General features: G+C 39.5%; 1 protein-coding gene across 3 annotated transcripts in view; it reads left to right on the top strand.

Moving 5' to 3' along the window:
* Positions 1 to 26,892, top strand: part of BAZ1B (bromodomain adjacent to zinc finger domain 1B) — a 65,618-nt gene continuing 38,726 nt past the window's right edge. For 2 of the 3 annotated variants that reach the window (XM_089895765.1, XM_089895766.1), the window contains exons 1-6: positions 1 to 1,663; positions 10,462 to 10,578; positions 13,471 to 13,615; positions 20,406 to 20,607; positions 23,404 to 23,525; positions 25,667 to 25,864. In XM_089895765.1, the coding sequence (XP_089751891.1) occupies positions 1,557 to 1,663; positions 10,462 to 10,578; positions 13,471 to 13,615; positions 20,406 to 20,607; positions 23,404 to 23,525; positions 25,667 to 25,864 (891 nt within the window). In that variant the 5' untranslated portion in view covers positions 1 to 1,556. The remainder of the gene's footprint in view (positions 1,664 to 10,461; positions 10,579 to 13,470; positions 13,616 to 20,405; positions 20,608 to 23,403; positions 23,526 to 25,666; positions 25,865 to 26,892) is intronic. The other variant, XM_022588060.3, reaches the window with a different exon arrangement.

The raw sequence follows: 26,892 nt of genomic DNA, 5'->3' as shown, positions 1-26,892 counted from the left end.
TGTTGTGGCCTCTCCCGTTGCGGAGCACAGGCTCCGGACGCGCAGGCTCAGCGGCCATGGCTCACGGGCCCAGCTGCTCCGCGGCATGTGGGATCCTCCCGGACCGGGGCACGAACCCGTGTCCCCTGCATCGGCAGGCGGACTCTCAACCACTGCGCCACCAGGGAAGCCCGCTGAAGATTTTTGAACCAAGGGTGACAATTTAACCAGGGATGAATGATTAATAAGTGTGTTTCTGACTGTACTGGATAGCCAAGCAGATTTTGGACTATGTGGGTGTAGTGTGCTTGGAGAAGTAGCTCAAATGTTCTCACTCTCCAGGCACAATTATTGCTGTTTTCTTACTGCGCACTTTGTACAGCATTCATCACACAGAACTGTGATTATTTGTCTCTCATTTTTTCAAGTCTCATATTTCTCCCCTGTAGCACCCAACGCAGGGCCCTGAACATTGTAGGTGCTAGTAAAGACTATTTGAATGAAGGTATGTATTTTTAATAGACATGTCGTTTAATATATTTTTCCAAAGAAGATCCTGTATTATCCTTTACAGCAAGCCCCTAGAAGCAAGCATTATACTAATATCTAGATCTCAACCACACTCTAGTCTAGAAGCAGGTAACTTTGGGGGGAGCAAGGCTGGGGCTCAAGTTACCCCTCGTAGAACCTTTGCTGAGGTAAGGTCTGGAGGTTACTTCCCGCCAAGCCCTCCTCCCATCCGCCCCACCCGCGCACCTCCGGGCGTGGCCGAGAGCGGCGCCTTTAAGAAGGGGGCGGAGCCCAAGTGAAAAGACAAAGCCCCTGGCCGCGCGCTCCCCCTCCCCCCTCCGGCGCACCACACGGACAGTGGTGCCCGGATGTCGGTGTCGCCTTCGGTGACAGATGGCGTAGTGTCTGTGTATGTTAGAGGGCTTCTCTGGCCTGACCTCTTTGAATTCTCGGCCTTTCGGTGCCCCGCTGTCCCCCACTTTCAACTCCGCTGCCGGAGGCTCGCTCCTGTCACTGGCGCTTACATAACGTGACCTTTCACCTCTTCTTACTGCCCTCTAGTGCGCTGCAACCCAACTAGGCGGCCCGGGAAGGGGGAGGGACCCAATCGCAGAGCGGCAGCTCCTGAGAGCCAATAAACGCTGGGTGCTGACCAGCTCTCCGCCTATTGGAGCATTCGCCACCGGCGCCACAGGGGAGCATGTTAGTGTGTGCGCTGGCCGGACCAGGGGGAGGAGGGGAATCTCCCGCCATTTTTCAATAATTTCCTCCGGTGCAGCTGAGGACGAGTCGTGACTGCCGAACGCGGGGACCCGTAGCGAAGGTTGGCCGGAGGCTTCGGGGCGGCGCGGCATTGTGCGTGGGAGTTCTGTGCCCTTGCGTCCCTCTTCATGGCCCTAGCGCGGCGGCGCCAGCAGTGAAGGAGCCGAGTTCGCGCCGCCCTCTCACCCCTCCCCTCCCCCACCCTCCCCCCGGGAGCCAGGCGCTCGCTCCGGGCCGCGGGGCCTAGTGTTACGCCGCGGGCGCGCTGAGGAGCAGCCGCCTTCCCCGCCGCTGCCGCCGCCGCGATGGCGCCGCTCCTGGGCCGCAAGCCCTTCCCGCTGGTGAAGCCGCTTCCCGGCGAGGAGCCGCTCTTCACCATCGCGCACACTCAGGAGGCCTTCCGCACCCGGGAGTATCCTTTTCCAGTCGCGCCGGCCAGGCCGCCCGCGGGGTGGGGTGGGGCGGGGTGGGCCGCGCAGCCCCGCGCCGGTGGCAGCTGTCAGCGCGTCCGGCGCTGGCGGGCCAGCACCCCGAGCTCGAGCCCCAGGCCCGCCGTTCCGGGGGGGGTTGGGCGGGCGGGCCGGCCCGGCTCAGGCCGCCCCGGAGCCCTGCGCCCTCCATCCTTTTCTCGGCCCCGCACTTTGTCAGCGGGCCTCGCTGTAGATGAACGACCCTGTATCCCGCCCCCCCCCCCGCCCCAGGGGGTTGGCTTTAGGCCGTAAGTACCGAGGGTTGAGCGGGGTTTTCTTTGCTGCTGCTTTTTTCTTTTTAAATTAAGCCTTCCACTTAAGTTTTGGAAATTGTACTTGAGCGGCCTCGTGATCTGGGTTGTACAAGTCGCGACTGCGTCTTCCCGGATCTCTGCGGGGACATTTGTGTTTTGCTTCTCCCGAGTGGACTTTAGGCTGGTGATGGATGAACTGACAGGATTGTGAGGCACAAAACCAAGAACGAATGTCCAGACTTAGAGAAGAGGCAGTAAAAAAGTTACCTTGGAGGAGCGGATGCCTTCCTTCCCTGGGCATGCACAGATTTGGAATTTTGACGATGTATAGGAGATCAGTATTTGTCTTTTAACAACGTTTCAAAAAGACACGCTTAAAGTTTTTATGTTGTATTTTAGAAACACGAGGCTGATGTTTTAAATGAGAAGCACCCTTTCTTCTGATCATTGCTTAAGGTTTCTTGCACAAGCTTATTAGTCTTTTAGTTGAAAGTTGTACGACTCTTATTTACTTTTTTTATGGATGCCAGATGCGTCCGTTTTGAAGCTTAAGTGTAAAAAAGTTTTCTGAATCAAGCTTTCTTTAGTGTACAGAAAGCTTCAAGAGTGAAGGGTAATGTATTCTTTAGTTTTATCACCCCTTTCCCTTTGGAAGGACTTGATTTCTTAGTAGTTTCAGTTTGCTTGCTTCAGTATGGAAGGAAATGCCGGTGTGAGCTATATCATTTGATTTCATTTCTCTTTGGTCCTCCCTTTAATGTAATGCTTTATGGGATAACCTCATTCTTGTTTGAGTGCAGTTTGTGGATGTTAGGTGTTTACATACAAAGGGATTTGACAAGTGAGTCCATGCTGTAGGAGGGCTCTTGAAGAAATGCAGCTAGAGCATCTCAGAGCTGAAATGGATCTTGGAGATGGTGGGGTTCTCCTGCCTGGGTATGCCAAGCGGGCCCACACAGTTGAGGTTGGCTTGCTAAAGGTCACACACTCCGTAAATGATGAGAATCAGGAGTAGAATTCAGTGCTCCTCGTACCTCATCCCTGAAAGTAAATCAAGAGAGGAACATGGAATGCTATTCTTTCAGTTTTAATAATGTTAGTCCATTGTTTGTGTCAGTTTGTGGTATGATAAGGTGCATTTAAGGGAGGGGTCGGAGTGGTAATCTGGTTCTTTTTCATGTCCTGTTAGGACTTTTGGATTGTTTTGGAGAAGTGCTCTAGCTCTACCAAATACTTTATCCTAAAAGTGCCCAATTTTTTTTTTTTTTAAATAACATTCCAAAACATTGGTGAAGTAAAAAATTACTTTTGGGAATCTGCCATATCCTTTTCAGATGTCATCTTTTGAGCAGTTGATGGTTATTCACACTAATATTACTGGTTGTTGATTTTTCAGGCCTGGTTCTAGTGGAGCATCAGAAACTGCGATAGGGAGGAGACAAATTCTAAGTCTGTACTAGGTACTGAGCTCTGTAAAAAATGGCTGTAGATAGAACTGGCAGCCCCGGCTTTTTCATATCATTTACTGAAATCGCTGAAATACAGTGATACATATGAGGAGTTTCTTTTAATGATGACAGTTGAAAACTGATACGTGGAACTTTTTAACTGTTATGTATTTAATAAAAATTCTTCATCTTTAAAATTTCCCATACCAGTATTTAGAACCCTTTTAACAAAGGAGTTCTTAAATTGTGTTACATATTGGGGGAAAATTGCTCCCTTGGTAATTTCTACAAGTGGAAGCACTTTGAGGATGGTTTTTAAACAATTGTACTGTGTGGTTGGCAGGTTGGCATATTTCTTTATTAGGCTATTAGTGATTTCATAGAGGAGAACAAGTATGTGGTTGGGTAACTGCTGCATTTGAAGTATTGTTATTTCCAGTTCTTAATTTATAGTTATAATTATGTTTTAATAGGACTTCATACTTTAATTTTCTCCTTATACCTACCTTTTGGTTGCATGTATATTCTATGGCAAATTTGTATGGTGTTTTATTGACCTAAAACTGTGAGCATTGTGTTCTTGAAGGTATTACTGTACATCTTCATTAAACTTAACAGTGGTTGTGAATGATGCACACATTTAATGACTGGGTTATATGTTGATGTTTATTGTACTGTAGCTTTAAATCTATGGTACATTGCTTCCTAGGATAGTACTACTGCTGGCAAGACAGTAGATCTTGGTTTGAAAAATTAACTTTATTGGAATCACTTCTTGATGTGATTATTTGACAATAGAATTCTACACTGACTGTGTTTAAGTCAAGATAGATTTTAAGGAGGAACTGAACCTACAAGTGGCCTGCTGTAGATTAAATTTTTTTTTGTATTGCTTTATCCTAGTTTCTAAAGCCTAGAAACTAGTTCATAACCTTAGTAGCATCAATATGAGAACTTTTAGATGGTGTAATAAGGAGGGGGTATTAGAATATACAGTTATTCTGGCTCTAGGCAAGAATAACTTGATTTGCCTAGAGTGTTTTAAGAGCTGGGGTTAAGTTGTAGTTGCAAGACAGGATTTTATTGGGCAGTTGGAATACTGAGCTCTTATGTCGATTTTTGTAATTTAATTTTTTTAAAGTAACAAGTTATTATCAGATTAGAGTTATTTTTAACTTAATGACAGACTGCTCCAAAGAGAGAAAATAGGATAAAAAGCAGACCTTGAGTTGGTGCTTTGTCTTCTCACTTAGAACTCTTAGCGTTATAGTTATGCTTATTTAACCTCCATACTTTTATGGGCCACTTCCTTTCAGGCTATCAGGTACTTTATTGAAAGAAACAATACTTACAAGGCTAAAGAGAACAAAGAAGGGCAGCATATGGTGGTAAGGAAGTAGCTCTTGAACTCTTGAAAAAGTAGATGCATAATGAGATAGTCTAGGATTTGAACTTATCATTTATAGCTTACACAACCTTTGGAGAATTGCTTTGACATTTTGTCTGCAATTATAAGTGCAGCAGTCGCTGGAACATAAAAACCACAATTGGCATTTGCTTTGAGCGGTTATTTGAGAGTGAGTGACTTATTTTGGTAACCTAAAATCTGAAATAGGATTTAGAGCCAGCTGACTTAACATCCTTCTTTTTGTAAAAAAATCATTTATTATTATTTTGGGGGGGCTCTGTTCAGTCTTCGTTGTGGTGCGTGGGCTTCTCATTACGGTGGTTTCTGTTGTTGTGGAGCACGGGCTCTAGGTGTGTGGGCTTCAGTAGTTGCAGGCTGCGGGCTCAGGAGTTGTGGCGCATGGGCCTAGTTGCTCCATGGCCTGTGGGATCTTCCCAGCCCAGGGCTCGGTCCCATGTCCCCTGCATTGGCAGGCGGATTCTTAACCACTGCGCCACCAGGGAAGTCCCTGAATATCCTTCTCATGGGCTTTTTTTTTCCTCCTTTCATTTTTATTTTTTCTTTAACTTTTCTCTTAGCATAAATCAAAGTAATAACCAGAATAGAGTTACATAAACTTAAAACTACCTAATGTTAGGGGTGGTTGTAGAAATTTCAGTTTTAGACTTTTGAAATTAATCTAATTTGAATGACTAGTCAGTTAAAAATTGTGCTGTCAGAGGACATTCATTCCTAGACGTAATCGTTAGGTTTATAGTGCCATCCAACAGAAATGTGATGTGAGCCACATGTAATTAAAATTTTTCTAGGGCCACATTTGAAAAAAAGGAAACAGGTGAAAAAAAAGGAAAGGCACATTTTTCTCATTCCAAGTTTCAGGCTGAAGGAGCAGTCCCTGTCTGCAGCGACCTTTTCTAGTGGCAGAAAGGTCAGGAGGAAACCATGACAGCTTTTTAAGCTTCTTCCTGGAAGTGGTGTCTATCACATCTATTGGTCAAAGCAAGTTATGTGGCAGGGCCCAGCCTTTGTGGGGAGGGGATGTGCTTTCCTCTTCCCAGGAGGTATTGCAAGCCACATGGCAGTGGGTGGAGGTGTAGAATCCTCTTAGGGAAGAGAGGTGGATATTTGGAAAAAATAGTACAGTCTGCCACATTTTAGGGTTAAGGGAATGTTTCCTGGGGAAGGTTGCTTTTAAGTTGAGATCCAAAGGATGGTTAGAATTTAGTTTATTTTGCCAGTTATATCTCAGTGAGCTGTTTTTGTTTGTTTTTTTGTTTGTTTTGGCTGCACTCGGCAGCTTGTGGGATCTTAGTTCCCTGACCAGGGCTCTAACCCGGGCCCCTGGCAGTGAGAGCGCTGAGTCCTAACCACTGGACCACCAGGGAATTCCCGATTTTGAAAACCTGAAAGAAGTTTCACATGGCTGGAGTGAAGAAGTGGGAATGGAGATGCAGTGTTGAGAGATACAGAAAAGGGCTGCATCACAGGTCCTTGTGAGATAGGCTGAGGAGTTTGGACTTTGCCTTAAATTTAGTGGAGGGTGTTGAAAAATTTGAACAGGAAAGAAGCAGCCTTTTAGGTTAGGAAGATCAATGTGGCTGTAGCATTGAGAATGGATCTGCAGCCTTGAGACTAGTGGCAACTAGATGGTGTTTAAATAATTAAATAATCTAGGCAGTAGATAATGGTGGTCTAAATAAATTTACTAGCCCTTGAGGTGGAGAGAAGTACAGTTGATGGATTTCTGAAATTAAGTAGATTTGACAGGGTTTGGTGATTGATTGGGGAGGAATCAAGGGTTATGTTTTGGTTATCACTTGGTTAGTGGTGTTCTTCTCTGATATAGAGGACCCTGTGAGACAGGAGGGAAGGGGGCAGGGCACAACCTTAAAAGAATGACAGCCCCTGAGGACATAAAGTGGTTAGAACCGAGTTGGCGGAAGAATCTACTTCCAGTAGACCTTGAGCCTCATTATACGCTCATTGCGATACATTAGAATATTGTAAATGACGCCCCGCAGGCGCCCTGACTGAGGCCAGAAAGTGGGCAGTGGTCCAATTCCTGGAAATCCCTGCCTCTTCCCCAAAATAGTTGGAGTAATCTTCCTATTGCTTAGCCTATGAAATTACCCAGCCCATAAAAACGAACCATCCCATATTCCAGGGCCTATCGCCTTCTGAGAGGGCCCACACTCTGTCTGTGGAGTGTGTATCTCCCTAAATAAACCTGCTTTCCCCCTTAGGTCTTGGGGAAAACTCCCTTGCCTGACTGCTTGCATCCTTCACAAGCATCCTATATTAATAAATCTACTTCTTGCCTATGGCTTTGCCTCTCGCTGCATTCCTTCTGCACTGAGGCATAAAGAACCTGAGCTTCATTAGTCCTGAGACCAGGTGTGTGGTTTCAGCAGGGAGATTGTGGGTTCAAGCCCCATCTGAGATGTGATTGGGTTTGAGTCCCAATCTGAGGTGTGGGGTTTCATGGAAGAGGATCAAGTGGTTCTTTTGTTTTGACTGTCAAGGGTGGTGGGGGACGGATAGGAAGTGTTTAGTTACGGAGGTTCTTGTATTGAATTGCTGAGTATATCCAAATGGAGATGTATATGTTGCTAGTATATATGTGGGCCTGGAGTTCAGAGAGAGGAGACTGAGCTGGTGATAGAAGTTATTAGATATAGTTATTATATAGGTAGTAGTTGAAGTTACGGGCATGGGTGAGGTCACCCAGAATGAGAATGCTATACTGACGATGATTTTCAAAGGAGGGTATGAAAGAGCTGTATTAGGGTAGAAGAGACTGTCATTATTTGAAAAACCACACTCAATTAATCAGTATTTGGTATTTAAATACATATTGTTTGAAAAAAGTTGGAAAAAAAAGTTTCTTCCTTTTTTTCCCTTAAAATAATAAAAATCATAGAAAATAAAATCTTGATGGGTGGAGTGATTTTCAGAACTGTGGGGGCCGGAGGATTTTTCCCTTTGCAACAACATATTTGTATTTTAGGAGGCCTGAGGCCAAGTGAGATTTTTAAATCAGAAGAAATGGGTTTAAAAACAAGACAGAAAAAAGGTTGTGAGTGTGAGAATCACAAAGGACCAGAGAAGAAGAGGATTACCAGTCAGGCCAATTAACATGTTTTAAAATGTTATGACTGGATGAGAAATGAGGATCAAAAGCTGGATTTGGATAATGGTTCTTTTATTGGAGAGAAAGGACTTAATTGAGAAACACCTAAGTGGTTACAGTTAGGGACTGAAGAGGTTAGGATGATTCCCTGATTTCTAACTTGGACACTAGGGCCATTCAGTGAGATTGGGAGTATCTGTTAAAGAGCAAGTTTGGGAGGGAGTGGAGGAGTAGTAAGAGTTTAGTTTTAGAAGAAGTTGGATTTGAGGGATTACTGAGGCATCCAGGTGACAGCAGTCTTGTGTGTTATTGGCCATATGGGTCTTGATCTAAGGAGAATGGACTGGGCACATGGCACATTATTCCTACTCCCCCCCCCCCCCCCACTGGGCAGAGCCTCCTGACTTGCAGGATCTTAGTTCCCCCACCAGGGATTGAACCCATGCTCTCGGCCACTGGACCACCAGGAAATTCCCACATTATTCCTACTTTTTAAATTAACAGCTAATAATAGGGGCTTCCCTGGTGGCGCAGTGGTTGAGAATCTGCCTGCTAATGCAGGGGACACGGGTTCGAGCCCTGGTCTGGGAGGATCCCACATGCCTCCGAGCAACTAGGCCTGTGAGCCACAACTACTGAGCCTGCTGGTCTGGAGCCTGTGCTCAGCAACAAGAGACACCGTGATAGTGAGAGGCCCGCGCACTGCAATGAAGAGTGGCCCCCGCTTGCCACAACTAGAGAAAGCCCTCGCACAGAAACGAAGACCCAACACAGCAAAAATAAATAAATTAATAAAATAACAACTAATAATAAAAACTCAATGTTTTCTCTTTAGGACGTATTTGTTAATCTCACATTCTCTCTGATTACACAGTGAATTTCTTCAGTGTAGCTGAATGATATATTAGAATGTTACTAAGCTTTTTTTTTTTTTTTTTTTTCCGGTACACGGGCTCCTCACTACCGTGGCCCCTCCAGTCGCAGAGCACAGGCTCTGGACGTGCAGGCCCAGCGGCCACGGCCCACGGGCCCAGCCGCTCCGCAGCATGTGGGATCCTCCCGGACCGGGGCACGAACCCGCGCCCCCCGCATCGGCAGGCGGACTCTCAACCACTGTGCCACCAGGGAAGCCCTAGAATGTTACTAAGCTTTTTCAATGTTTAAATAAATCCACGTACTGATTCTTTATTTTACCTCCCCTCCCCAGGTGCAAACAGGCAAACAGAAAACAAATCCATTTTGTTGATAAGTTAGTTATGATAATGTCCCTGTAGAAAACCATGCTATTTCCTTTTCTCTATGGGATTTTATAAGTTTTCAGTGATTGGATTTACATAGCTTTCTATGGAAGTCTGACTCCTGATTTTTACAGGTGCTCTATTTTGTTTAATCATTTAAATATTAGCAACAGCCCGGTGAGGAAAAGAGACATATTGCTTTGTTTTTGGCAGATCCAGAGAATGATATGGTGAGAGAAGGTGCTTATACTATTGACTAAAACTACAGTTCTGGATTATTTATGGATTTATCCCTGTCATTTGTCTTTTAACTGATCATAACCCTAGAAAACCAAGAATCTTTTATATTAAAAATGAATTATTTGTTTAGTTGTGAGGTAATATTACAAGGGGAGCTGTTTAAATACTTTTTATTTCAACCATTATATATAAAAACTGTCACTTGGAAAGTACAGAGATTGGCAGCTAATTCTCTAGTTGTGGTGTAAGTTTATTTTCCTGCATAGCATCTTTTGCTGTGCATAAAAGTAAATTAGTTACTTGTCATTTGAATTTGAATATGGCTGGGTGATAATGAATTACAATTGGGATGGTATGGAAAGTTACCATATACATGCACTAGTTATAGGATGTCTTCCTCCATCTCCCTCACAAAGACAGAATAATGACTGGTAAACAACTTGTGGACGTGGTATTATTGGAGATAACAAACTCTGGATAAATATTACTATATCACAATTATTTTTACTACTTTATGGAACTTACTTTTTAAACCTTAGAGAATCAACAAGTGTTTCCAAGGCAGACTGGAAGGCTGTTAGTAAATGGATCATTAGCATATGCACGGGGTTATTCCAAACTGCCTGTGAGACTGCTGGAGCCATCTCATCTTACTGTGGAACTGATTCTTAAACTTGCTGACCATCTGAGTTGTGTAACAGTTTCACATACCTTAAATTCTTATTCCTTGTGTCTTGTATTTTATTTTGCCCTTATTTTTTCTTACTAATCTTTAGTACTGTGTGAGTCTTGTGAAATGAAACTTGGGTGAATTGAAGAAAGCACAGTTGTAGACGGTCCTAACCATACTTTAGTGTTAATCATCTTGTTTGGATTTGCCAATTGAAAATTCTGATTTCAGTTTTATCTTATGCTGTACATTATAGAAAGTATACTGTAGTCTTTTCCCATATATGGTAAGTATTTTGTGGATTAGTTGTCTCTGTTGCTTGAATATTGTGTTCCTGAGCCACTGCTAACAGAGAGTATGAAGCCCGCTTGGAAAGATACAGTGAGCGCATTTGGACGTGTAAGAGTACTGGAAGCAGTCAGCTAACACACAAAGAGGCCTGGGAGGAGGAACAGGAAGTTGCTGAACTGTAAGTAGTAGAAGCACTGCCCTTCTAGCGCTATCTTCATGTTATTAGGAAAGAGGGAATATTAACCATAAAACAATATTTGTATTTAAATTTATGGGGCATAAATTGGAATACATTACGTTAGTATAATGTACTGGTGTCTTGCCTGTTGTCATTTTGCAAGTAACAGTATGTGGAATATATAGTTGTGTGTACACTTATTTACGTATTTACTAGGCTTTTGAGTGTTCTTGCTGTATACTTTTACCTTGTAAATACTCTGGAAATGTGGTCCTAAGCAAAGGAAGCTGGTGTAATCTAGAAGTAATATGGAGGCAGCAAATGAGCAGAAAGTTTTCTTTATTTTGTGGTCATTTGAAATTTAAGATAGTATTTAAAGCAGCTATCAAAAATAAGTACATAGTTTGAAGACAGTTTATCTGAGTGGGGTGGTTGAATGAGGTGTCTTAAAAATTCTGTCTGTTTTCAAAGGGCCTATTTGTCTGGGTAGTCTCTCAAAAAAAACACTCAGAATTTAGGCAGTAGAAGCATGCAGAAGATAAGTAGAAACTAAGGATGATAAAACAGTACTCTTTTTTTTTTAGTGGTTTTTTTTTTTAATTTAAGTATATTTGATATACAGTATTATATGTTACAGGAGTACATTATAGTGATTCACAAATTTTAAAGGTTATACTCCATTTCTAGCTACTATCGAAAAACAGTACTCTTTTAGAAATTCGGAGTAGAAACTTTTTCTGTGGACTTCTCATTGACTTCTCTTGATAGTATATAAGCAGAGAGCATACAGTTTAGTAATTAATACCATTCTGCTCTTTTGCCTGTGTAACAGAACACAACCTTCAGTTGAGACCTGGGGTCTAGTAATGGTTCCATCACTGATTAATAATTAGTGAAGTCTGTTAACCTGGTGCCTGTTTCTTCTTTGCTTGGGTCACTGACATAGTTCTGTTTTGGATTATTGTTATTTATGTATATGCCCCATTTAGTATACTAGACTCAGGGTTGGCCTACCTTTACTGTAAAGTGCCAGTTAGTAAATATTTTAGGGTTTGTGGGCCATGTGATCTCTGTCTCAGCTATTCATGTATTTACTTCAGTGACCAGTGTGAGGACAGCAATGCTTTTTGAACAGCAGAGGCACATATGACAGTTTTGATGATTGGGGTTGTGCTTTGAGAAGATTAATCTGGAAGCGGTGTGCAAGATGAGTTAGAGAGGGAAGAGGCAGGTGGGAAGTCTGTGTAGTCTAGCTAAGAGTATTCGGGTCGGGAATCATGGCATTATTGGGAATAGAAAGAGTGAGATGGATTTACATTCTGAAAAAGGGGGTTTGGTCATAATTTTGGAAAACCACTACAAAGTTTGTTCTTGAAAAGTCATAATACACATTAAAGATTTTCAGAAGACTGTAGTAAAGATACTCTAGCTTGGTTTAGTCTTATGGGTTTTAAACTTATTCGACCTTAGATCCCATTGCAACAGAGGGAAGTTCTGAAGAACACACTTAGGGAATGTTTTATGTGATTTGATAGCTAATAGAATATAAGGAGTAATGGGAGAAATTTTTGAAAAAGTGAGGTTTTATAATTTTTATTCAAAGTAGAAATACTTTTTTCTGATTATAAAAGAAATGCATACTTGTTATAAGAATGTAAACAATACAGAGTTAGTAAAAGAATCTGAACATCATTGTCCAACTTCACTCCCCAGAAATAACCACAGACAATGAAGCTTTAAGCCTGAGTGACTGGGAGGCTTAATGGAAAGAGACAGTGAATTTATAGGGGCCAGGAAAGGCCTCATGGAATTAAGGAAGTCTGAGGACATGTTGGAAGGGTGATTAAGCTGGGAGGGAAGACAGTGGGGAGAGGACAAAGGTAACAGCCTTAACAAAGGCAGGGAGACTTGAAGGTTATTGATCATGAGGGGAATAGCAGATAACTTGGTAGGTTAATTGTGAACGGAGTATGATAAGAGCTTTTAAGCCTAGCAGTTGGAGGAACATTTGTTATGAACAGCACAGAGAGTGATTGAGAATATTGTAGTATGATAATAAACCTGCTACTTGCATCTGTATGAATATTCTCATGCCTGATCCTTCCTTTTGCCCTGTAACACATATGTTAAACTATCTGGTCAGAATTGGATATCTAACAACTCTCCATTTAGGTTGCTTCCCATTTTCTGCTGTCATCAAGAATCCAGCAGTGAATATCTTTGTGTACCTATGACAGTTCTCCTAACTGTTGTCAAACTGCTTTCCAAAAGAGGTGAAATATGGGCTTTTGGCAGAGTATGTGTGCTATTTTGCACCATTCACTTGCTCCTAACAGGGTGTGATAATTAAAGTTCTTTTTTGCTAGTTTAATAAATGAAAAGTGGTACATCATTGTTTCACTTTGCAAGGAGTTCAAATCATGGTTCCAACATATTAACCATTCATGATTTATTTTTCTTATCTGTAAAATGAAAATTCTAGACCCCTCACAATGTATTGTGAGAACTAAATGAAGGAATGCATTTTTATTGATTGAGACATAATAATTAAGTTATGGTCTCCCAACCAAAAATTGCGCAAAGGATATGTATAAAGAATTCATACCTGAAAAGGGAAGTCAACTGCAAAAACAAATGAATGGGAAAATGTTCAACCTTACTAATGATGTGCTTATTATTTTCATTTTATAGATGAGAAAATTAACATGGACAGGTCAGTCAGACAAAGCTATTTAAAAGTTCTTTCTTTATCCTGTATACCACATAGGTTTTAATCTTTGTATTCTCCAGTGCCTTGCATGTATTTGCTAAAGAGCTTTTTGCATTGATCTGAGCAACTCTCCGGATAGGCTGTCCTGCATTTTCTTGATAATTGATGACATGTTTGTTTAGTTTGAAGGAGGAGTTCCCTGCCTGGTATGAGAAACTTGTTCTGGAAATGGTTCACCATAACACAGCCTCCTTAGAGAAGTTAGTAGATACTGCTTGGTTGGAGATCATGACCAAATATGCTGTGGGAGAAGAGTGTGATTTTGAGGTGAGTGCCTATTTTTATTTATTTTTTTTAATGTGATTTGACTCACCAAATGTCAGGATTGGAGCTTCCAACATAGATTATAGAATATATTTCTATGTGAGTAAAAATATACATTACATTTGAAGTCCACTTAATATCAAATATTTTAATCGCCAATTTTTTTTTTTTTTTTTTTTTTTTAATGTGTTGGGTTTTCGTTGCTGCAGGCGGGCTTTCTCTAGTTGCGGCGAGCGGAGGCTACTCTTCGTTGTGGTGCGAGGGCTTCTTATTGCAGTGGCTTCTCTTGCTGTGGAGCACGGGCTTCAATAGTTGTGGCTCGTGGGCTCTAGAGCACAGGCTCAGTAGTTGTGGCGCACGGGCTCAGCTGCTCCGCGGTACGTGGGATCCTCCCAGACCAGGGCTCAAACCCATGTCCTCTGTGTTGACAGGTGGATTCCCAACCACTGCGCCACCAAGGAAGTCCCTAATCACCAAATTTTAGAACCACGTTTGTTATTGGGAATGTTGACTATTACAATAATTGTTAGACTGTGTATCATTGCAACGTTGTTTTCCCTTTTTTGTCCCTTTTTGATAACTCGATGCTGTATTGGCCTTGTTTGTCTTGTCATTTTTTTCATACTTTGTTTAAAAGACCTTTAGATATTTTTAGTCCAAATCTATGGAATCTATAGGCAAAAGATTTCATTTCCCTGCAACAGTGATTGAGTTGACTGTTTTGTTTTTCTATTTAAATTTTTAAATTTTCCAGCCCGTTACTGAAGGATAGCTATTACTGAAGTAAATAGGTAAGATAGCTATTACTATTACTAAAGGATTTACTAAAGTAGTTAGGTAAACTGTTTACGTAACACTAAAGCAATCCCTATATAATCCTTTGAAAACTTAAGTAAGATTCAGGCGGAAGGGAACTAACATTTGTTGAATTTCTGTATGTATTGGATACTGGGCTAGTTGCTTTACATAATGTCTTACAGAATCTGCACAGAAAGGTGAGGTGGTAAACAGGCACAGATGTTTAAGTAGCTTGTTCAGGTTGATGTAATGTACTAGTTAGTACTAGTGATTTCATCTGTATGTAATGAAATGGCTGACTGACAGTGGCCTGGACTTCTCAAACTTTAGCCTAAATAAAATCACTTAGAGGATTACTGAATGTACATTCTTGGGCCCCATCCCTTGAGAGCTTGATTCAAAAGGTCTAGGGTAGGGCCTGAAACTAACAAGCTCCAGGATGTGATGATACGAACACTCTGGGGACAACATTTTGAGTAGCATCGGCTTAACCAGTGAAGACATTTGATTATCTCACATAATAAGTCTTAGAGGCAGGCAATTCCAAGTTTGGTATAGAGGCTGAATAATATTGTCAAGGACTTAAACTCCGTTTCTCTGCCTTTCTGCTCTGCTTTTCTCGGTGTGTTTGCTTTTGTCCTTAGCTTTGTTGCCTCTTGGTTGTGAAGTTGTGACTGTGAGCACAATTGTTTGCTCACTCGCAATTCAGAGTGATCAAATATCTAAGCACAGTAAGAAAATCTTTACCAGAAGCATATTCCGCCTGTCCCCCTTTTTTTTTTAAAAATATTTATTTATTTTGGCTGCGCTGGGTCTTATTTGCGGCACGCAGGACCTTTGTTGTGCCATGCGGGCTTCTTAGTTGCGGCATGCGAACTCTTAGTTGGCAGCATGCATGTGGGATCTAGTTCCCCAACCAGGGATCGAACCCGGGCCTCCTGCATTGGGAGTGCAGAGTCTTACCCACTGGACCACCAGGGAAGTCCCCCTCCTGTCCCCTTTTATCTTTACATGTTATTGCCTAGACCATGGCTTACATAATCCATCCTTAGCTGCAGGGGGGCTGAGAAAGTGAATACTACCTTTTTTATAAAGCCTCAAAAGAGACAGGCTGGCAAGAGAAGAGGAGGAGGGGAATGGCCTAGGTAGCCCAACAATAGCCAGTAAGTCTGTGTCTATCTGGCTCCAAAGTCCTTGTTCTTTCTTTAATTTACTTTGACTCCTTGTATCTCCTAGCTACTTTTTAAAAATTTTGTAATTGTCTGTGGAATCATCATTGGGTTTTAATCACACACTATATCATTCAGTGTCCTGGCAGGAAACAGATGGCATATTCATATGGTGTAATCGAATTGAGTTTAATAAAGGAACTACAGACAGCAGACAGCAGTCTGATCTAGGTCAAGGAAAACTAACAAGGTTAAAGTACCTCATGGCTGTCAATAGTGGAGAGGCTTTACTACTTCTAAACCCCAAGTAAATGAGGGGAGGGAGTGGATACAGGAACTAGGAGAGAGTAATGTAATTGTAGAAAAGTACTTGGTAGTGAGAAGTAACCAACCTGCTAGGAAGACAGGGGAATGAATATACCATATGATTTTGTGCTTATGCTTCCCATGGGTGGAACTCACCAAAATCTAGAGGGCAAGGGAGCCCTTTGATGTAGTTCATAAAGATCAGCCTGTTTAAGCACAGAGCAAGGCAGAGAAGACTGGAGACAGATACGGAGTGGCAAAAGGAAGATACTCTGCACACATCTGCAAGGTGGAAGAGGAAGAGTTCCAGGAAGGGGGGGAGAGAGATTAGGGAGATAGGCGTGTCCATAAACATGTGAAAAGATGTTTAAATTCATTAGTAATCTAGGAAATCAAATTGAAACCGTGGTGAGATCATTTTATACTCATTAGATTAGTAAATAAGAAAAAGTCAAAATAATGCCAAGTTTTGACAAGAATCTGGAGCTGCTCATTCACTGCTAACTCTTTTGGTAAATGCTTTGGCATTATTGAATACAGTGGACTTTGACTAGGGTTTTTATTCTTGAGTATTTACTCTTTTGATAACTAATAATGTTGAGCACCTTATGTGCTTGTTGCTATCCTTCTATTTGTATTTTCTTTGGTGAAGTGTCTGTTCATATCTTTGTCCATTTAAAAATTTAGTTTAAATTTAAATTATTTTCTTGTTTTTAAGTTGTGAGACTTATTTATATATTCTGTATACATATCCTTTATTAGATATGTGCTTTTGCTTTTTCTCCCAATCTAGGGCTTGTGTTTTTATTCTCTTAACAGTGTTTTTTGAAAAGCACAAGTTTTTAGTTTTTTTTTTTTTTTTGCGGTGCGTGGGCCTCTCACTGTTGTGGCCTCTCCCATTGCGGAGCACAGGCTCCGGACACGCAGGCTCAGTGGCCATGGCTCACGGGCCCAGCGGCTCCGCGGCACGTGGGATCTTCCCAGACCGGGGCACGAACCCGTGTCCCCTGCATCGGCAGGCGGACTCTCAAGCACTGCGCCACCAGGGAAGCCCAAGTTTTTAGTTTTGATAAGCCAAATGGAAAGAAAGTACCTAACCATATCTGTAATTATGTGTAATATAAATGTTCTAAAAACTTCACTTAAAAGGTAGAGATTGTCAGATTGGATAAGAAAGCAACACGCGACTATCTGCTGCCTATAAGAAAGATACAAATAGAATAATATTAAAAGGGTGGAAAAAAGATACCATCCTAACATTAGTCAAAAGAAATCTGGTATGGCTATATAAGTGTCAGACAAAGTAGGTTTCAGGACAGAGAATATTACCATGAATAAAGAAGCATTTCGTAATGACAAAGGGATCAGTTTATTAAGAAGGCATAGCAGTCCTTAATGTTTATGTATTTACTAATGAGAGCTTCAGAGTACATGAAGCAAAAATAGAACTACCAAAAGAAATAGACAAGTCAAAATTATAGATGGAGATTTCAGCCCCCTCCCCTTTTCTCAATAACTGGTAGAAAGAGTAGACAAAAAGTCAGCCAGAATATAGAAAACCTGAATAACATTATCAACCAACTTGACCTAATTGTCATTTATAAAACATTCCACCTAATAACTGCAGAATACACATTCCTTTCAAGTGCATAGTTTATGATGGTAGACCATAGTCTGGGCCATAAAAAAAAATCAGTAAACTTACAAGGGTTCAAATCATACAAAGTATATACTCTGACCAGAATGGAATTAAATCAATAACAGATATCTGGAAACTCTGCAAATAATTGGAAACTAAATAACACACCTTTAACTTACTCATAGATTAAAGAAGAAATCAAAAGGGAAATTAGATAATATTTTGAACTGAATGAAAATACAGTATATTAGAATTTGTGAGATACTGCTTACAGTAGTGTTTAGGAGAAATGTATAATACTAAACATCTGTGAGAAAAAAAAGAAAGGTCTCAAATCATTGACCTTGGCTTTTACCTTGAGAAATAAGAAAAAGAACCCAAAGGAAACAGAAGAAGAATTAGTAAAAATCAGAGCAAAATCAATAAGATAGAAAACAGGAAAACCATAGAGGAAATCAGTGAAACCAAAAGCTGGTAATTTGAGAAGATCAATAAAATTAATAAACCTGTAGGCAAACTCAGGTAAAAAAAAAAAGAAGACACGAATTAACCAATATGAAGAATTAGCTGATATCCCAACAGAGCCTACAGATATTGACAGAATAATAAGGGAATATTATTAACACCTTTAAGCCAATAAATCTGACAATTTAAATGAAAGCATTCCTTGAAAGACACAAACTACCAAAACTGACTGAAGAAGAAATAGAAACCTTTAATGGCCCTGTATCTATTAAATAAATTGAATTTGTAATGAAAATCATCCCACAAAGAAAACTTCAGGCCCAGATGTTGTCACTGGTGAATTCTACCAAACATTTAAGGAAGAAATAATACCAATTCTATATGTTATTTCAGAAAATAGAAGAGGAGGGAATTCTTCACAAATCATTTTATGAGGTCAGCATTACCCTGATATGGAAACCGTATAAGCACAAGAAAAAGCCACAGACTAAGAAAAAAAGTATGTTCACAAAGCTCTCTTGTGAACCTAGATATAAAAGTTCTAATAAAAATTTTAGCAGGTGAAATCCAACATTATGTTAAAAGGATAATACATCATGACTAAGTGGGATTTAGCCTAAGAATGCAAGGTTTTAAATTTCTAATTCTCCTTACTGATAAACCATATGATCATCTCAATTTACACACAAAATGCATTCGACAAAATCCAAATTCCTAATAAAAACTCCCAGATAACTGCAAATAGAAAGAAACTTCTTCAACCTGATAAATAGTATTTACAGAATAACATTCTACAGCTAACATCATACCTAATGATAAAAGACTGAATGTCTGCTTTCCTACTCTACTTAATATTATACTGGGGGTTCTAGTCAGAAAAAGAAGTAAAAGGCATCCAAATTGGAAAGGAAGAAGTAAAATTGCAGACAGCACGATTGTCTATGTAGAAAATCTCATGGAATCTACCATATAAGGTACTAGAACTAATAAGTGAGTTTAGCAAGGTAGCAGGATACAAGATAAATACAGTCATCCCTTGGTATCCGTGGAGGATTGGTTCCAGGACCCTGTGGATACCAAAATCTGCAGATGCTCAAGCCCCTTATATAAAATGGTGTAGTGTTTGCATTTAACCTATGCACATCCTGCAGTATACGTTAAATTACCTGTAGATTACTTATAATACCTAATACACATGTAAATGCTGTGTAAATAGTTGCCAGTGTGAAGCAAATTCATATTTCGCTTTTTGGAATTTCTTTTTCTTTCTTTCTTTTTTTTTTTAATATTTTCGATACGTGGTTGGTTGAATCCACAGATATGGAACCTGTGGAAATGAAGGGCCCACTATACAAAAAACCAATTTGTATTTCTATGTGTTAGCAGCAAACAGTTGGAAATTGAAATTAAAAAATTCAATACCATTTATAGTAACATCAAAAAATCTGGAATACTCTGGGAGTAAATCTGACAAAAGATGTGTAAGACCTATACACAAAACTATAAAACATTGCTTAGGGAAATTAAAGAAGGCCTTAAATGATGGAGAGGTAGACTTTGTTCATTGGTCAGAAAACTAAATATTGTTAAGATGTCAGTTCTTCCCAAATTGACGTATAGATTCAACACAATTAATAGTAAAATCCCAGCAGCTTGTTTGTAGGGATTGCCAAGCTGATTGTAATGCAAAAAACCTAGCCAGAACAACTTTGAAAGATAGACCAGTAGATTGGTATAAAGATAGACCAGTAGATCAGTGGAACAGAGTAGCATCCGGAAATCGGTGTGAGCACGCGCACACACACACACACTCTCTCTCTCTCTCTCTCTCTCTCTGTGCTGATTTTTGATAGAGGTGGAAAGGTAATTAAGTGAAGAAAAGATAGTCTTTTCAACAGATGGTTCTGGAGAGTTGAATATCCATATATATATTTTTTTAGAAAATGGAAATTCTTGAACTTTATTTACACATTCCTCAGGTTTGTGCAGTAGTTGCCCTTTGGCATTAGTACATTGGTACATGAATTATGAACTAGATTGTGATCATTTTATTTTTTAAGATATATTTCAACCTGGAGATCTGAGAAATAAAGTTGGAAAAAATCACTGTGCTTGACTACTTTAGAGTTTCAGTGACTTTTGTCAGGTGAGGTGGAATGTGTATTGGATAATATATTCTAAATGTTACCTTTAGGTTTCTAGTTCTTAATATCTTTTTTTTTCTTAATATTTATTTATTTATTTGGCTGCACTGGGTCTTAGTTACGGCATGCAGGTGCAGCATGTGGGATCTAGTTCCCTGACCAGGGGTTGAACCTAGGCCCCCTGCATTGGGAGCGTGGAGTCTTAGCCACTGGATCACCAGGCAAGTCCCCTTAATTATTATCTTTGTTTCTTTCTCCTGTCTCCCTTATAGGTTGGGAAGGAAAAAATGCTAAAGGTGAGGATTGTGAAGATTCATCCTTTGGATAAAGTGGATGAAGAGGCCACTGAGAAGAAATCTGATGGTGCCTGTGATTCTCCCTCAAGTGACAAAGAGAATTCTAGCCAAATCGCTCAGGACCATCAGAAGAAGGAGGCAATTGTGAAAGAGGATGAAGGAAGGAGAGAGAGTATTAGTACGTATGATAGTAGCTTTCCTTAATGAGTTATGCAACTCATATTATGCGCAAATCTTTTTGAGTTCTCTAGCAATTAAATTTGTAATTGGGTTTGTTGCTATATAGACATGATTTTGTCTGTTTATGGTTCGGAAAACAACTAAAATACCTACAAAGTGAATCAAGATTTAAATCTCCCTACACAATTAAGACAATTGGGAAGTCATTTCCTCTAGTTGCTTGGAAATCTGTGTGCACATACCTAGCTACCCAAGATGGGAAAGTAAGTTTGCCTGCCTTTTCTCTTTAAGTTGGAATTATGTATATATGTGGAAGGGGTGTGATCAGAATATGAGGGATAAATTCTAATCTGTTTCTCTTCGCGTTGCAAGCCAGTGTGACGGTTTTGAGATACTTCCTTTTATCTGTATTTTGTAACTCAAATTCGTCTCAGATGGGAGCTGCCAGAATTCTGAAACACTATGATATCTGAAAGTAATTTTTAGGGACCTGGAGACCTAATGTAATGTTTTGAAAGTTGAAGAACTGAGACATTGCCCATTGGAAAAATAAATCGTCCTCTGAGGTCGTCTTTTTCTTTTTTTAAATCTGTGTCAGTAAGGAATTTGACTGGGATAAGTGTCTTCTGTCTCCACAAATACGAGTACTCAAGTATTCATGTATATTGATCCCCCTCCCCATGATTGTTAGAGGATCAAATTTTACCTCATTATTTAACTATTAGAAAGTTTGAATTAGAACATTTCATTAGAATGTTATGCTGTATGTCTTCCATTCTATTCTTTGTCTCTCCAGATGTTTTGGATATGTGCAGATGGTTTTAAAGGAATGTTCTTATCTAGTCCCGAGGAAACTTCTGAGACTCGTCTGCCCCAGTTGTTGATGCTTCAGTTTTGTTTTCCACTCTGCATTTTGAATGCTAATGTCTATGTTTTTCAGTTTCTCTTTTCCTTCTTTTTGATACTGAAGTTTTCTAACATGTATATTACTTATAATTCCCAAGACTTGAGGTTGATAAGTGTGTTGGTTAGGTGTTGACTGATGATATGTCTTCTAACACTTCTTCTAGAACCAGATCATTGGAATACCAATGATGTGTTACAGTTGTTAGTTTTATGCCTTAAACGTGTACTAGGAACCCCTAGTTTTAGGCTTTGGCTTCTTTTTTAGGGTGTTATATGCCTTAGTTTAGGTTTTAATTTTGGGATATAATGTTATTGCTAGTATGTGGAAAGAATGGTAGGCAGGCTAAAGAATGTTATGATGTACTCTGAATGTTTTCAGGGGGAAAACTGATTAGAATTTACATAGAAATATGAGAGACAAATTCCAGTATACAAAATGTTTTCTCACAAGGTAACCTTCCTTCTACTTTATGGGGGGAAAAATGTATTAGGCAGGAACTTTTCAGTTTTGTGTTTTTAACCTCACTGTTACGAATGTCTATGTTCTTCCTTCATCTCAGAAGGGAGCTGTCTGTCCTTCCTCTTGGTCAAGATACTTGTGCTTTGAATTCCATTCCTTCCTGCTTTCTCAAGGATTGGGTTAACTCTTATTATTCTCCTCTGCAGTGTTTTTAACCCTCTCTCTAATGGTTCTTCTCAACTTATAAATGAAGTCCCATTTTCTAAAAACAAAAACATACCCTCCCTTGATCCTGTTCTTCTATTTCTGTCTTACTCATTCAAGCCAAAGTTCTTGAGAATGTTGTCTCCACTTTCTGACCATCAGTTTATTCCTTATGCTATTATAGTGTAACTTCTGCCTCTTTACTCCTGAAACTGTTCCTGATAAGGTTATGGGTGACCCCTAATTGCCAAATCCACTGATTTCTTCTTAGTCCATTTTACTTTTCTTTTACATTTAACACTGTTGGTCACTCTCAAATCTTTTAGTTTATTTGATAGCACAGTCTCCTATTTCTCTAACTACTTTTCTTTTTTTATTTTCTTTTTCCCCACTGCCATTCCTTAGATTTTTTTCATATGGTTTTTGTTCTGCCTTTTTATTTTTATTTATTTATTTTTGCCTTTTCATTTTTCACTACATCATCATCTACTTGATTTCTAAGGCAGAAAACTTAGAAACCTTTAACATTCCCACATCTAGTTGGTTACCAAGTCTGTCTTCTTGACTGTTTCCTTCACCATTCTGATACATTAATCCAGATGTTTAAGATTATATCTTATGATTCCCTTTCTTCAGTCTCACCTTCCCATTTTATTCATTTTCTAACTGCTGAAAGTGCTTTTTCTTTTTCTTCATTTTTTCACACTAGTGCTCTTTCCAAAATGTACATCTAGTTAGTTAGATCAAAAATCCTTTGTTTCCCTAGTGTCCGTAAGACAAATTCCAGCCTATATGAATGGTATACAAGGTTCGTTATAATTTATAAGCCCCTACTTACCTCTGTAGTCTGATTTTTTAAATTGTACTGTAGATCATATTCACCTGTATCTCATTATTTGCAGTCTCTGAACAAGTCATATTCTTTCTGAGTCTTCCCTGCCTATCATCCAGACTAAATTAGACATTGCTTCTCTCTTTTTGAGTATTTTTCTCTCTAATCTAGTATTTTTCTATACCAATCTCTATTACAGTATTTACCACATTGTATTGTAATTATTGTTGACTCCTCCCATAGACTTTAGCTACTTGAAGTAAGGACCTTATGATTTACCTTTTGGCCCCATCACTCAGTGCTTGGTTGCAGAGTAGCTGTTCAGGAAGATTACTGAGTGGATAGAATTAAAAGAATTATTTTTTTCGCTAATTTTCTATTGATTTGATTAGATGACAGAGCACGTAGATCTCCACGAAAACTTCCTACTTCATTAAAGAAAGGAGAGAGGAAATGGGCACCTCCAAAATTTCTGCCTCACAAATATGATGTGAAACTACAAAATGAAGATAAGGTTAGTTGGCACTTTATATTAAACCTCTTACATGTAGTAGATGTTGTTTAAGAAAATATCAAAGGGCTCGTTTTCTCGTAGAAAATGTGCTAAAGAAAAATGTAAATAAATGTTTCTACAACAAATTCTGAGTGGTTTTCTGGTCTTTGTAATTATGACTTTAAACTGTATTGTCTTTCCTAGGAGATAACATGCTTTTTCCTTTTTAATAGGAATTATTAGGGTGTGAGAGTAGTTTACATTTGAGCTTCAAACTTAGTTATTTGAAAAAATAAGACTCTGTTTCCAGTGGTTATGGGCTTCCTGAGGAAATAGCTCTTCCCAGTTAAAAGCAGAGCAATTTGTAATATAATTAAACTCAGAAAGTGAGTTAACTCTAACCAGTGCTTTTTCAAGGCATCTGAAGCTAATAATCTAAAATGGTGAATACCCTTTAAATAACTTAGTACTATGTTTTATTGATTCTAAGATGTTCAACTTTCATATTTTTATATTTCCAGAATCAGGATATGTATCTTTTTTTTTTAAATTGAAGTATAGTTGATTTATAATATTGTGTTAGTTTCTGGTGTACAGCAGAGTGATTCAGTTATACATATATATATATGTATATTCTTTTTCATATTCATTTCCATTAGAGTTTATTACAAGATATTGAATATAATTCCCTTTGCTATACAGTAGGACCTTGTTGTTTATCTGTTTTATATATAGTAGTTTGTATCTGCTGGAATCAGGATATATCTCAATATCAATTGGCAAGAATTCTTTTCTTTGTGGTACATAATGTGTCTTTCATTAATAGCATTCTAGATTTCATGAAATATGCCATGTTGCTTTTGGGTACTTTTATTCCTATATGTCTAAGATCTCATCATTAGAAAGAAGCAGGAGGGCGGCTAGGTGTGGAAGGCAGTTGCACATTTGTCTTCATGTCTAACTGTTATATAGAAGAAACAGCTATGGCCTGAGAAATTAAATAATTCTATCAAAGTTCCTAATTTAATAAATGAGATTAGGAAGGATTATAACCTGGATCTCTTGCCTCTTTAGAGTGTTGTTTTTTTCCCACGTCAGAATGCTGACAAGTCTTATTTCATTTTGACTCATTTGTTTTATAGTTAGTGACCTGAAGACATTACTGGATTGTTAGGATTTCTTTATATTTGAAAATTGTGTGTTAAATACAATTTTTCACTAAGTTTCTTAGCTCCCGTTCAGCAGGGTGGCTAGTTAAAACATTGCTGGGACCTCCCTGGTGGCGCAGCAGTTAGGAATCCACCTGCCAATGGCAGGGGACACGGGTTTGAGCCCTGGTCTGGGAAGATCCCACATGCCACAGAGCAACTAAGCCCGTGCGCCACAACTGCTGAGCCTGCACTCTAGAGCCCGCAAGCCACAACTACTGAAGCCTCCGCGCCTAGAGCCTGTACTCCGCAAGAGAAGCCACTACAATGAGAAGCCCGTGCACTGCAATGAAGAGTAGACCCTGCTCGCCGCAACTAGAGAAAGCCCGTGCCACAGCAGCGAAGACCCAGTGCAGCCAAAAATAAATAAACAACAAATAAATAAATAAAAGAAAAATGAATCCCTTACTGATGTACCTTTATGTAGTATTCCCTTCCTTTTCCCCCTTCCTTTTATAAGCGATTGATGATGACTTTCCATTTAGTTCTTTTTCAAAAAAATTTATTTATTTATTTAGCTGCACCGGGTCTTAGTTGCAGCATGCATGATCTTCGTTGCCTCGTGTGGGATATTTAGCTGCGGCATGCAGGCTCTTTGTTACAGCAGGCGGGATCTAGTTCCCTGACCAAGGATCGAACCTGAGCCCCCTGCATTGGCAGCATGGAGTCTTAACTGCTAGACCACCAGGGAAGTCCCTCCATTTACTTCTAATTCTTAACAAGAGGAACTGTTGGTTCAACAGATATACCCATTTTTAGGACTTTGATACATATTGACACATTGCCTACAGATATCTTTAACATTCTGTCTCTGAAAATTATTCTTCTTCTATCTAGTATATAACCTATTTTATAGGTGTAATGATGAGTTTTCCAGAGAGAATATAAATCTTTGTTCTCATTGGTTAATTGCTTTTTACCCCAGTGGTGAGTTATTTCTGTTTGTTAACCTAGATCATCAGTAATGTGCCAGCAGACAGCTTGATTCGTACAGAACGCCCACCAAATAAGGAGATACTTCGATACTTTATACGACATAACGCATTACGGGCTGGGACTGGTGAAAATGCACCTTGGGTGGTAGAAGATGAATTAGTGAAGAAATACTCCTTGCCTAGCAAGTTCAGTGACTTTCTGCTTGATCCATACAAGGTAAGGTCACTTAAGTTTTGGACAGCAGGATGGAACACTATTGAATGAATTTATTTCCTCTGACGGTTACAGTAGATTTTGAACTCTTAACTTCAGATAATGAATTCAAAGTTTTCACGTATATCTATTTCATATAGGTTGTGATTATGGGGTTGGTAGGGAAGAGGCCACACTGAATATCTCCTCTTCTAATTTGACTTATTTTACTATGGTTGCATAATTAAAACAAAGAAATTACATGCATGTGCTTTTTTGTCTCAGATCTTTCTTGGAATGAGGTATGGTATTAAAAAAATTATTTTTGCAAATTGATTACTAAAAATGAAAACTGATTTTGTATGTGAGATAAGATCAAATATACTTTCAGCCTTGAAAAGAACTAAGTATTGCTTTGTATGACAGATTAGTAGAAAATCTAGCACTTCTCTCTATTATTTTTCCTTTAATTATCTCATTTGATTTTCAGAATATTCTTGTAAAGTTGTATGGTAATATATACTTTCATCTCTTTCTTGTAATTATGAAAAACTAAGGCTATCTTACAACTGAGTCATACAACTAAATTACTTCAATTACCTTATGTTGATATCGTTAACAAAAGTATATTGAGAAATAATTTTATTTCTTCAAACATTGGTAAAGACCTCCAACCGTAGTTTAGCATTAGCATGTTTTCTTATTCTAGACCAGCACGATCAGGCATTATCTTCCATTATGCTCTTTAAATTTTTAACATTTGTGTAAAAAGAAAAATTTAGGGATTAGTTGACTTTTTCTAGATCAGGACTAAAATTTCCATGGAACACTATTTAGTAAACCTAAACTTTTTAAAATTATTTTTATTTTTATTGGAGTATAATTGGCTTTACAGTGTTTTGTTAGTTTGTGCTGCTACAATGAAGTGAATCAGCTATATGTATACCTATATCCCTTACCTCTCGGACCTCCCACCCGCCATCCCACCCATCTAGGTTGTCACAGAGTACCGGGCTGAGCTCCCTGTGCTATACAGCAGGTTCCCACTAGCT

This window comes from Delphinapterus leucas, chromosome 15 (genome assembly GCF_059928025.1).
Source record: "Delphinapterus leucas isolate spDelLeu-1000000601 "Yukka" chromosome 15, BTC_Dleu_Yukka2, whole genome shotgun sequence".
Lineage (NCBI taxonomy): Eukaryota > Metazoa > Chordata > Mammalia > Artiodactyla > Monodontidae > Delphinapterus > Delphinapterus leucas.
The sequence above is the reverse complement of the archived record's forward strand: the minus strand, read 5'-3'. Positions and strand labels throughout refer to the sequence as shown.